Raw genomic sequence first — 12,383 nt, forward strand, 5'->3', positions numbered from 1 at the left:
ATAATTATAACACTTGTTTGCATACAGCTTGGCAGAGAAATATGCTGAGTGGCACTTCAATTATTTGATGAGTTTACTAGTCAATCACTAGATATCCATTTACTAATCATATGAGCCAGAGAAGTCAAATGTTGTGACTTAAGTATTCATAGTTAAATGAGAAACTATGAGTATAACAAGTTAATACCTGGCCCTCAAACTCAGACTTTCCAGCAACCTCTTGTATATTTGTATTATGAATGCAGCCACTTTCTCCATCTGTTTCTTCTGTGAGCATATCCTCTGCTTTGTCCATTATATCTTTCATCTGTTCAATGAAAATCTCCTTCTCCATTTCTAGTATAAAATCATTCTCTACCTAATAAATAAATTACAAAACATCTTTTAAGAAGCACTTATTTCATCAAAATGAAAAGACAGAATGTGTTCAATTATACTTCAATAATTGAAATCAAATGTTCACCGATTCTTTTAAAGTATAAAATTAAACTTACCATATAACTTGCTATTTCATCTGGAGCATCACCATCCAAATCAAACCTAAAGGTGACCATTTTGTGATTGTGAGTTTCCAGTTGGCATTCAACCATCTTATCTCCCACATTTGACACCTGTAAGAAATTGAATATCAGTTATGCATTTAATATAATGTAAGCTACCAACTGGCAGACCAGGCTTTTACATAAAACATTTTCAAATACTCACATTAAGAAGAGTCAGCTTTGGCTTACTGGCCTTTTCCTGACGCGACCGAGTACGTGTAGACCTCTTATGATGCTTTCGTGAACTTTTGTTCTCCTGTCTCCCACTGGCATGAATTCCTTCATAACCATCACTCATCTCTCTTCCTGAAGCAGCATCAGAACATATACTGTTCGGAGGAAATGGATCACAATATTGTAATGCATTAAAGCCAAGTGCATAGCAGAAAAATAAATCTAATCCCAGATTTCACCATTCTTATCTTATTTATGAAAAAGCCACTTATATTCTTCTTTAGAAGGGAAGTCAATATACCAACCTATCACAATAACATAGATTAAAATACTGACATCTTTCTGCAGTGAAACATGAAACATTTTCTGTTTTTTTTTCAGACAGCTCTTTGATATACCAATAGGAATAACTATCACACTGAACACAATACTAGTGAGAAAATCAGCCTGAAAACTGACCTGATGTGTAACTTTGCAAATGCAACTGGTTTTTTCAAGTACTGAATAAATTGCATCCTTCGTTTTTCCAAGGATTATGGAATCATACAGCATAGAAACACAGCCTTTGGTCAAACTCACCCATGCCGACCAAGTTTCCCAAACTAAACCAGTCCCACATATCTGCATTTGGCCCATATCCTTCTACATCTTTCCTATGCATGTACCTGTCCAAATGTCTTTTAAATGATGTTATTGTACTCACATCTATCACTTCCTCTGGCAGCTCATTCAATATACAAACCACCCTATGCATGAAAAAGCTGCTAGTTAAATCCCTTTTAAAATCTTTCCCCATCTCATCTTTAAATTCTGCCCTCTAACGTTGAAGTCCTAGCTTATCCAACCTCTCTTTATAACTCAAATGCTTGGAAATATTTTCTGCACCCTCTCCAAATTAAAAATATCATTCCGAGAGAAGGACATACAGAACTGTACACAGTACTCCAAAAGTGGACTCATCAGCATCCTTGACGACCACATGACATCTGAACTCCTCAACTTAGTGGTCTGAGCAATGAAGGCAACAATGCCAATCGGCTGCTTTACCACTTTTATCAACCCAGGATACAACTTTCAATGAACTATGTACCAGAACCCCTAGATGTCTCTGTTCCAGATCATCATTCAGGGCCCTAACATTAACTGTACAAGTCTTGCCCTTGTTAATCTTGCCAAAATGCAGCACTTCACATTTATTCAAATTAAACTCCATCTGCCACTCCTCAGCCCATTGGCCCAATTGATCAAGATCACTTTGTAATCTTAGATAACCTTCATCATTGCCTACCATCAAATTTGGTGGCATCCGCTAACTCACTTACCACACTTCCTATATTCTCATCTAAATTGTTAATCGCAAGGTAATCAATAGAATTTTCACCTTGTTCACATCCAACCTAAAACTGAAATAGCAGAGTCATAGTGATGGACAGCATGGAAACAGACTCTCCGGTCCAACCTGTCCATGCCAAACAGATATCCCAACCCAATCTAGTCCCACCATATCCCTCCAAACTCTTCCTATTCATATATCCATGCCTCTTAAATGTTGCAATTGTACCAGCCTCCACCACAACCTCTGGCAGCTCATTCTATACACGTACAACCCTCTGCGTGAAAAAGTTGTCCCTTAGGTCTCTTTTATATCTTTCCCCTCTCACCCTAAATTAATGCCCTCTAGCTCTGGACTCCCCGACCCCAGGGAAAAGACTTTGTCTATTTATCCTATCCATGCCCCTCATAATTTTGTAAATCTCTATAAGGTCATCCCTCAGCCTCTGACACTCCAGGGAAAACAGCCCCAGCCTGTTCAGCCTCTCCCTATAGCTCAAACCCTCCAATCCTGGCAACATCCTTGTAAATCTTTTCTGAACACTTGCAAGTTTCACAACATCTTTCCGATAGGAAGGAGACCAGAATTGCACGCAATATTCCAACAGTGGCTTAACCAATGTCCTGTACAACCGCAACATGACCTCCCAACTCCTGCACTCAATACTCTGACCAATAAAGGAAAGCATACCAAACACTTTCTTCACTATCCTATCTACCTGTGACTCCACTTTCAAGGAGCTATGAACCTGCACTCCAAGGTCTCTTTGTTCAGCAACACTCTCTAGGACCTTACCATTAAGTGTACAAGTCCTGCTAAGATTTGCTTTCCTAAAAGATACCACCTCGCATTTATCTGGAGTGGCATAAACTCCATCTGCCACTTCTCAGCCCATTGGCCTATCTGTTCCAGATCCTGTTGTAATCTGAGGTAACCCTCTTCGCTGTCCACTGTATCTCCAATTTTGGTGTCATCTGCAAACTTACTAACTGCACCTCTTATGCTCACATCCAAATCATTTATGTAAATGATAAAAAGTAGAGGACCCAGCATCGATCCTTGTGGCACTCCACTGGTCACAGACCTCCAGTCTGAAAAACAACCCTCCACCATCACCTTTTGTTTTCTACCTTTGAGCCAGTTCTGTATCCAAATGGCTAGTTCTCCTTGTATTCCATGAGATCTAACCTTGCTAATCAGTCTCCCATGGGCAACCTTGTTGAACGCCTTACTGAAGTCATATAGATCATATCTACTGTTCTGTCCTCATCAATCTTCTTTGTTACTTCTTCAAAAAACTCAATCAAGTTTGTGAGACATGATTTCCCACGCAGAAAGCCATGCAATTTGAGAATAAATTGTTCAAACTCTTTAAAAGAGGTAATGTTACAGTGGATGTCACATTACTTACTTATCGTAACAGCCACATGTTGTTGTCTGTTTATCATGCTGAGGATGACTGTCCTGTTTATACAAACAAACTTTTAATGAAACAATTAGAGCGTTTTCAGAATCTAAAACATGCCTAGTAGTTTTACCTTAAGATGTTTAAAAAAAAACACTGAAGGGTTAAGATTTTTAAAAAGTCAGTTTGTGATTAGCTATGATTCTACAATCCGGTTAAAATCCATAAAAGAAAACAAATAGAAGACCAAATCATTACATGAAACAAGTAGTAACTTTCATCAGGAAGGCTATAAGTATTAAATAGATACTTCTCTATGGGAGCAAGGATCTAAAAAAATGGGAAATTGCAAAACCCACTTAGGTCTACAAGCAACAGATCATTATTTCCTTTCTTAGTTAAGTAGCAATAAAAAAAGAGAAGCATTCAAAGTGGAACTGGAAGAGAGTATTGTCTACTTATATCACTGGATTAGCCAGAAATAATTGCTAAAGTGTTACATAAATGCAGCTGCGCAAGGTAACGGTTCAAGGGGATTGGGATAACATATTAGCTTCAATAAAGGAGCAGTTAAAGGATAGAAAGCATAATAGGAATTGATGGGTCTCTGTATTTTAAGTTGTCCACAGGATATAGGTATCACTGTGCAAGCAATATTATTGTTGATTCCTAACTATTTGAGGCTGGTATTGAGCCACCTTCTTGAACCACAGTATCTATGAAGGTAAGTACACTTACAGTGTTAGTAAGGAAGGAAGTTCAGGATTTTGACCCAGTGACCGTAAATAAATCAAGATACAGTTCCAAACCAGAATAATATGGGGCACTTGTCGGTGAAGTTTACTTGCATGTGTGACCAGACCTTCTAAGCAGTCGAGATTCCAGGTTTGGAATGTCTTATGCAAGGAACTGTGCTAATTTACAGAATACATCGTGTATAAGGTACATACTGTTACTATCTTGTGTCAGTATTGAATGTAGTGCCAATCAAAAAGGATATTTTGCCCTGGATGGTGCTGAGCTTTGAGTATTGTTAAAGCTGCACATTCCCAGACAGGTAGACAGCATAACATCACATTCCCAGTTAGTTCATGAGTTAGCTCTCTCAAAATTCTTAATCTCCTTGACCATAAGATTTCAGAGTGTGGCTGAAAACAATTCTGCTGCAGTTCATGGACTACAGCACTACATGGATACCCAGTTTTAAGTTGATATCTCTTTGAAACATATTCCATTTAGTAAGGTGGCAGCCATACAACATCATGAAGGATAAAGCGTGTCGCCGGAAAAAACACAGGTCGGGTCAGGTAGCACTGAGGAGCAGGAGAGTCTGGACAGATCCCTCTATCTGGATTCCCAAGGGGGAAGGGGGCTGAGAAATAAATGGGGGTGGGGAGGGAGTGGGGGAAAAGATAGGTGGGATGGCGATTGGTGGATGCAGGTAGGTGGTGATTATGGTCAGTGGGAGAGGTGGAACAGATAGGTGGAAAGGAAGACGGACAGGTAGAAGATGCTGCTGAAAACAAACAAAAATAGAAATTACTGGAAAACCTAGCAGGTCTGGCAGTATCCAACCAATATCAGGGGCAGGGAATGGCGAGAGAGGAGAGGGCGAGGAAGAGGGGGAAAGATGTGTACTCCCAGAGGAAGTTCTTTCTCATGAGCCTGTCCTGTCACTGGGCCAAGACATACCAGGATCAGTGCTAGTTGCTTGACCAGCCTGAGATATATATCTCCTAATTTTGGAAAGACCCCAGGAGTTGAGTAAGGCAGACTTGGCAGAGTTAACAGGGCTGAGTTTGTTGCTGTTTTTGGTGCATAAGTCAATGGTAGGTGGACTGTCCAATTTCATTGCCCTTCAACTTTGCAGATGCTTCTTACTTCAGAGGGAATTATGAATCAACCACATTGTTGAGTGCCTAGAGTTACATGTAGGCAAGACCAGGTAAGAATGGCAGATTTCCTTTCTTAAGTAATATTAGTCAACATTAGAGATATGTTTCTTTCCAACCTCTGACAATAGTTTCATGGTGACCATTACCCTGAGACTTGTTTTGAATTACAGATTTATTCACTGAATTTAAAATTGCCTAACTGCCGTGGTGGATTTGAATCAATGTTCCCAGTGCATTTGGTCTGGTTTTTGGATTCCTAGACAAGTGACAGCACCACCATCTCCCCAACAGTGGCAGAGTGGTATTGGTGGAATACAAATGAATCGGTACTGAGGCCTCAGCTATTTATAGTTATAACTAAGATACAGGGCCAACAGTTTATACCAGCCTGTTGATGAAAGTAAGTGGTGAGAACACAATCCAAAGGATTTCTGTAGGTTGAGTGAGTGAGGGAGCACAGGTGACAAATTAAATTTAATGTGTGGAAATATGGCTAGCAGAGTGGAAAATTAGATGGCTTTTAAAAAGTAAGAAAAGCATTAAGATTGGTGGCCAGAGGGATGTGATGGCACAAAAGTTAATATGCAGGTATGGCAAGCAATTGGAAATAAATGGTATGTTGATATTTATTATGAAGGGTTTGGAGTACAAGAGCAAGGAAGCTTTGGTGTAATTGCACAGGACTTGAATGAGGTAACAAATGGAGCACTTTGTACACATTTTATCTCCATACCCAAGGAAAGGTATACTTTGCCTTAGAGGTGGTACAACGATTGTTGTTTGATTGATTTCTAGGATGACAGAGTTATGCTAGGAGGCAAAAGAAGTAGAATCGCCTAAAACTTCCTACGGCCAGATAGCTGGTAGAGCAGTACATACTGAGTTGTGCTCCAGAAAACTGCAGACACAGCAGATTTCATGTGAAATGATCAGGAAATTCAAATTTCCAGCAAGCAATTCCCCTGCATCTGGAACCCTCCATTCAAAGCCTCTACCGTCCGACAACGGTTACATAGTTGCTGTTAGGCTATCTTTTTATCCCAGATTTTTTACAGAATTCAAACCCATGTGCCCGACATTAGGGGTTCTGGATTACAGTCCAGTGACTTTAACCAGACACCACTCCCCACCCAATTAATTAATGTTCCTGAATAACTATTAAGCTGACCACCCATTTACCACATGCCATCCCCACTATGCTGGCTTGAGTTCCCATGTCATATATTCTGAAATATCTAACTGTATATTGTTTTTTCCAACAAATGTAGACATACACTTTGAGCATCAGTAGAGATCTGCTTAGTTGCCAAGGGAGTATCTTTGTTCTGTTGGTTTAACGACTGAGGAATATTGACTTGCACTGGCATTGTTTGTTGCACTGAATGTGGGACACCACTGGATTGCACTTGTATTCGTTGCTCGGTGAAGGTACCAGTTTCTGGAACAGTTTCAGCAAGAGGTGATGGCAAAACTAAATGCTGCATTGGCACAATTGATATCTGATGCCTTTGTGGTGGAGTTCCTATTTCAATCGAGTAGTGAACTGAAACTTGTGGAATGCTCACCTGCAAATAAGTTTCATTTTTAATTAGTCAATGTATTTTATCAATGATATACATGATATGAGGTTATATATTTTGTTAAATAAACATGTTACAAAATCCCACAAATTAATTTAGAATCTAGCTGATTCTTAACCTAGTAAGATCAGAATGCATTTAAAGTCTCAGTCAAAATAAACATAAGTACCCATCTCCAATTTTGTCATTTTACATAATATTGCCATTAAAAACAAAGGTGGTCTGGTTTCAGATTTTTTTTCAAATTTCTGCAAAGCTTTACATGATATTTTGTTAATATCTAACCTTGAACCTCTTAGATCACCATACTGGTTGCCATAAGGTGCCCATTAATTTCAGAAACAGTTGTCTTCTTTAAATTTATTCTTCATTTTTGTGTGCACAATCAGCATGCATTTCACATCCCTCAACAAGGTGATGGTTAGCTACCGACTTGAGCAGGGGTGTATGTGGTACTCCCATAATGCTGTTAGGTTCCAGTATTTTGACTAGATGACAATGAATAAATGGCAGATTACTTCCATATCAGGATTCCTTATGCCTGGAAGGGAACTTGGAGGTGGCAGTGTTGCCTTGCAATTGTTGCCCTTTTTCTTCTCCGAGTTTGTTGGTTTGGGGAAATGCCATCAAAGGCGACTTGGAAAATTGCTGCAGCCTATTTTGTCCTGGATGGTGAAGAGGTCTGAGTGACTTTGGTGCTGCACACAGCCACACGTGTAATCAATTGGCAATCACTGTGCCTTGTCTTTGGAGGAAAGGCTTTGTGGAGTGAAGGGGGAATGCAGCTTCTGACCTTCTGTTAGGCACAGTATTTACATGGTTGGTCAAATTAAGTTTCTGATCAAGGAATTTCAGATGCAGCTATCCATGACAGCTGTCAAATGCAGTTTGTAACCTCATGGTCCAGCATATCCTCCACACTACAATCATCATCAAACTGCAGATAACTTTGGCTCAATAAAAACTGCCACCAGACATATCCAAAAATTAGCTGTTTGCCTGGTGAAGGTACGACACAGCACCACTTGCATGTCAAACAACATAAGCAGTACACATTAGAGGGGGCTAAGAAATCTCACAAACAAAAGATCAGATTCAGGCTCTGCAGTCCTGGAACATACAAGTCTTGTGGTGGGCAATTAAATAACACACAAGAAAAGGTAGGTCCACAAATATCCCCATCCTCAATGACAGGGATGCACAGCACATCAGTGCAAAAGCAGAGGCTGAACCACTGGCAGTAATCTTTAGCCAAATATGTGAAGTGAATAATCCATCTCTGCCTCCCTCAAAAATCCCCAGCATAACAGATGCCTGCTTTGAGCCAATACAACTCACTCCACGTGATATCAAGAAACAGTTAAAGGCACTGAATACTGCAAAGGCTTTCAGTACCAACAATCCAGGTTTGGGCAAAACGATGGCAGTTAACATTTACACCAATCAAGTCCCAAAAATAGCACAACTCCTAACACTGCGAAGCTTGTCCACCATCTCTATTTGCCTGGATGAGTACCTATATAATTACAAAACTCAACATCATCCAAGACAAATCAGTTCACTTGATTGATACCATATCCACAAACGATGACTCTTCTCATCACCAAGCAGGAGCAATGCACACCATCATAAGATGCACTGCAGAAATTCACTAAGGCTCATCAAGCAGCACCTTTGAAACCTATAACCATTACTATTCTCGAAGGACAAGGGCAGCAGATACATGGGAACACCATTACCTGCCAGCTCCCCTTCAAGCCATTTCTCATCTTGATTTGGCAATTTATCACAGTTCCTTTCGTGTCTGGGGCTAATTCAAGATCCTGGAACTTGTGCCCGAACAGTATTGTGGGTGTACCTATATCAAATGAACTGCAGTTGTTTAAAAGAAAAGCTGCCCACCACCTTTTCAAGCATAATTAGTGATGGGCATTAAATGTTGGCCAGATAGCAAACTCTACATCCTCAGAATGAATTTAGAAAAGGGAACAGACATTCTCACCCCAACTCTGGAATTCAGCTCTTTTGTCTATGTTAGTAGAAAAGCTACCCTGGAGGTCTAGAAACAAGTTGACCAGCAGAACCCAAACTGAATATCAACAGAGCAGTTTATTATTGAACAAGTCCCTTTACAGAAAAGTCACCAGACCTTTCATGACTTTGACGATGATCGAGATATCCTGATGAAGTCCGAGGACTGAATTTGTCCTGCATTTCTTGGACAGGATGTATTTGAGCAATATACCTCATTGTCAGGTAAATCTAGTGTTGTAGCTATATTGAACGAGTCTTGGCTTGAGGCGCAAATTCTAGAATACTGTACATAAGCACTTTGACTAGGATGATGTCAGGAAATGAAGTCTGTGCTATATTCAATGCACAGAACCAATTTTTGACATCATGTAAGTAAATCAAATTAGTTGAAGATTGGTTTCTAGAATGGTTGGGATTTCAGAGGTAGGTAGAAATCTATCATTTCTGGCTGAAGGGGGTTACGAATGCCTCAGCGTGGTCTCTTGCACTTGCAAATTCAAAAGCGAGTTTTTGCTTTAAAAAACTTGGGTTAATTGCCATTCACATTGATTCGATCTAACATTTCAATGCAATTTTGTACTGAATTTATTCTGTAGTTGTGCACTGTTTTTTCCCCAGTGTCCTATTTATCCTCAACTGACATAACTAAAAGAAGTTTACCCAATGAGTTATTTAATTGTTGTTTGTGGGACAGTGCTGTCCTCAACTTGGCAATATTATAATAGAGATCTTCATTGAAAAATAGTTATTTTGCATTCAAGTTTTATGCATCATCTGAGCTCATGAAATGTACTACATTAAAACAACTTCTTTTTACTTGGAGTAAATGTTTTAAAAGATAGTGTCTCTTCAGTGATCAAATCAGAAAGGCAAGGTATCTCCAATCATATGACTCTCAGCCATTTCTACATTTAGATCAGATTGCAGCTGCTTTATTTCTCATCTGAGATCTCAACACTTGGGCAAATCTCCCCAACATTTATCAACATCACTTCCGCAAAAAGGTATTCTGAAATAACTATAAACTTAAGGGCAGTAATAGAAAGTTTAATGGATGTCTCTGAGCAGTGAGGTAAACAGATCTTCAATAACTTTTAACTTCAACCATACTATGAAAAAAAATATAAATTCCAAACATAACACAGTAAGTTGCAAAAGAATTCTCTCAAATAAACAGTAACAATAGACTTTGTTTCTTGCAATTTTTTTCTTTTCCTGGTACTTGTTATATTGTATCACTTTTCTGATAAAGCTTTAAAAAATCTAGCTGTTAACTATAAAAGGCTGTCAAAAGGGAAAATGAGCCTCAATTAAAGTTTAGTTCTCACCATCACATCACTTGGCAAGTTACACTACTCTAATTCTTAGAATTCTCCAATATATACCATATCAATGTACCAGTACAGAATGTGTTTCAGCAAACAAAGGTTTAACATATTACAATGCAAGTTTTCTTGATACAATTTGAAACTCCATTTCTGATAATATGCTCAGCTTCATATTTCAGAAAAATTTGAGAAGTAGGATTCTAGACATTTATATTATTATTTATCTAAAAGAAGGGATAACATTTTTGAACTCATTAAAATAGATATAAATCCTATTTCTACTTTAGAACAAAATGCTCACACACTGACATAACTGCACGGGGATACAAAGATGTGGAAAGCCTATTCTTGCACAATTAAATTTCAGTAACAATTTTAACTACTTGAATCCTTAGTGAATTATTGTGCTTTTGAAATTTTAGATCCAGTGATAGAAACTGGGAACAATCCTTCTGTTTCAATGTCTAATGTTGAAAGAACCCTTCCTAATGAAGCACAGCAAAATTAGGCACAGATGTAAACTTTATTGCTTTATGCATCAGTTCACCTTGAAGGAGGACTCTTGTGGTGCACTGGTAGTATTCGCTTCTCTTGTATCAAGAGACCCGGGTTCAAGTCCCACCTGCTCCAAGGGTGTGTAATAACATCTCTGAACAGGTTGATTATGAAACAGGTTATTAAAAAAATGTAATCCACCTTGATTCTACACCTCGACTGAAGGGCCTGGATTCAAGACCCACCTGTGTAGTAACATCTCTGAACAAGTTGGTTAGAACAACAGAGTAAATTTTTTTTTAAGTTCACCTTGATTATAGATCTTGTGGTGCTTTTCCCTTCCCCTGAGTCAGGAAACCAGGGTTCAAGTCCCACTTGCTCCAGAAGTGTATGGTCACATCTCTGAACAGGTGGGCTAGAAAATATGCTTGCTTTATGCATTAGTTCACCTTGACTAAGGGCTCCTTTGATGCAGTGGTGGTGTCCTGATCTCTGAGCCATGAGGCCTGGATTCAAGTTCCACCTGCTACAGAAGTATGCAGTAACATCTCTGAACGGGTTAATTAGAAAATATCTGGCTCCCCAGGTCAAACTAGCTACCCTGTTACTCCCATTTCTCAAAACAACTAATTTTATTACCACCCAGAATCGCATTAAAGATATGCTGAAAATTTTGTAGCTACTGGGAACTGGGTTCAAGTCAAAAGTGAGGTCTGCAGATGCTGGAGATCACAGCTGAAAATGTGTTGCTGGTTAAAGCACAGCAGGTCAGGCAGCATCCAAGGAACAGGAAATTCGACGTTTCGGGCCAGAGCCCTTCATCAGGTTCCTGATGAAGGGCTCTGGCCCGAAACGTCGAATTTCCTGTTCCTTGGATGCTGCCTGACCTGCTGTGCTTTAACCAGCAACACATTTTCAACTGGGTTCAAGTCATCTACAATTATTTAGTTCAGGATGCATTTTAAAAGACTATCCTAACAGATACGGAATCTGAAGCCACATCTCTGTTGTACAAAAGACATGCAATTTATCATGAGCTCAGAATATCATAATGCACTTCATAGACACTGAAGTACTTTTCATGTGGAGGTACTGTTGTAACCTTGGAAATACAACAGACAATTTGGATACAGCATATTCTCACAAACAGCAATGTGATAATGGGCATTTAATTTGTTTTTGTGGTGTTGACTGAGCGATAAACATTGGGCAGGATACCGCAGATAAATCTACTTCTTTTGAATAGTAGCATACGATCTTTTACAGTCACCTCAGAGTGCCTCACTTTAACATCTCATCCAAAAGACAATCTGTAAGGCAGTGCAGTATTCTTTTAGTACTACACTAGAATGGCTAATGTTTGTGCTCAAGTTTCTAGAGCAGGACTAAAAAGGTTAGTTTACTGCACAGACAGAAGCCACTTAACCTACCATGTTTGTGTCAGCCAAATAATGAGCCACTCTACTTGATCCACTTTGTAGTATTTGATACAGTGCCCTCCAGGTTACAGTACTTGAGTTGCACATCAATACACTTTTTAAGTGAGTTTTCTGTCTCTATTAATACTTTACTACCTACTTTCAGGTAGGGAATTCCA

The 12,383-nt window shown here is 39.2% G+C and overlaps 1 protein-coding gene across 4 annotated transcripts in view; it reads right to left on the reverse strand.

The window, feature by feature from the left end:
- wnk2 (WNK lysine deficient protein kinase 2) overlaps window positions 1-12,383 on the reverse strand; it is a 171,674-nt gene that overhangs the window by 69,018 nt on the left and 90,273 nt on the right. For 3 of the 4 annotated variants that reach the window (XM_060835562.1, XM_060835561.1, XM_060835560.1), the window contains exons 10-14: window positions 6,624-6,914; window positions 3,461-3,513; window positions 706-871; window positions 495-611; window positions 188-358 (exon numbers count right to left, since the gene is read on the reverse strand). In XM_060835562.1, coding sequence (XP_060691545.1) covers window positions 188-358; window positions 495-611; window positions 706-871; window positions 3,461-3,513; window positions 6,624-6,914 — 798 coding nt within the window. The remainder of the gene's footprint in view (window positions 1-187; window positions 359-494; window positions 612-705; window positions 872-3,460; window positions 3,514-6,623; window positions 6,915-12,383) is intronic. The other variant, XM_060835563.1, reaches the window with a different exon arrangement.

This window comes from Hemiscyllium ocellatum, chromosome 14 (genome assembly GCF_020745735.1).
Source record: "Hemiscyllium ocellatum isolate sHemOce1 chromosome 14, sHemOce1.pat.X.cur, whole genome shotgun sequence".
NCBI classification, from domain to species: Eukaryota; Metazoa; Chordata; class Chondrichthyes; order Orectolobiformes; family Hemiscylliidae; genus Hemiscyllium; species Hemiscyllium ocellatum.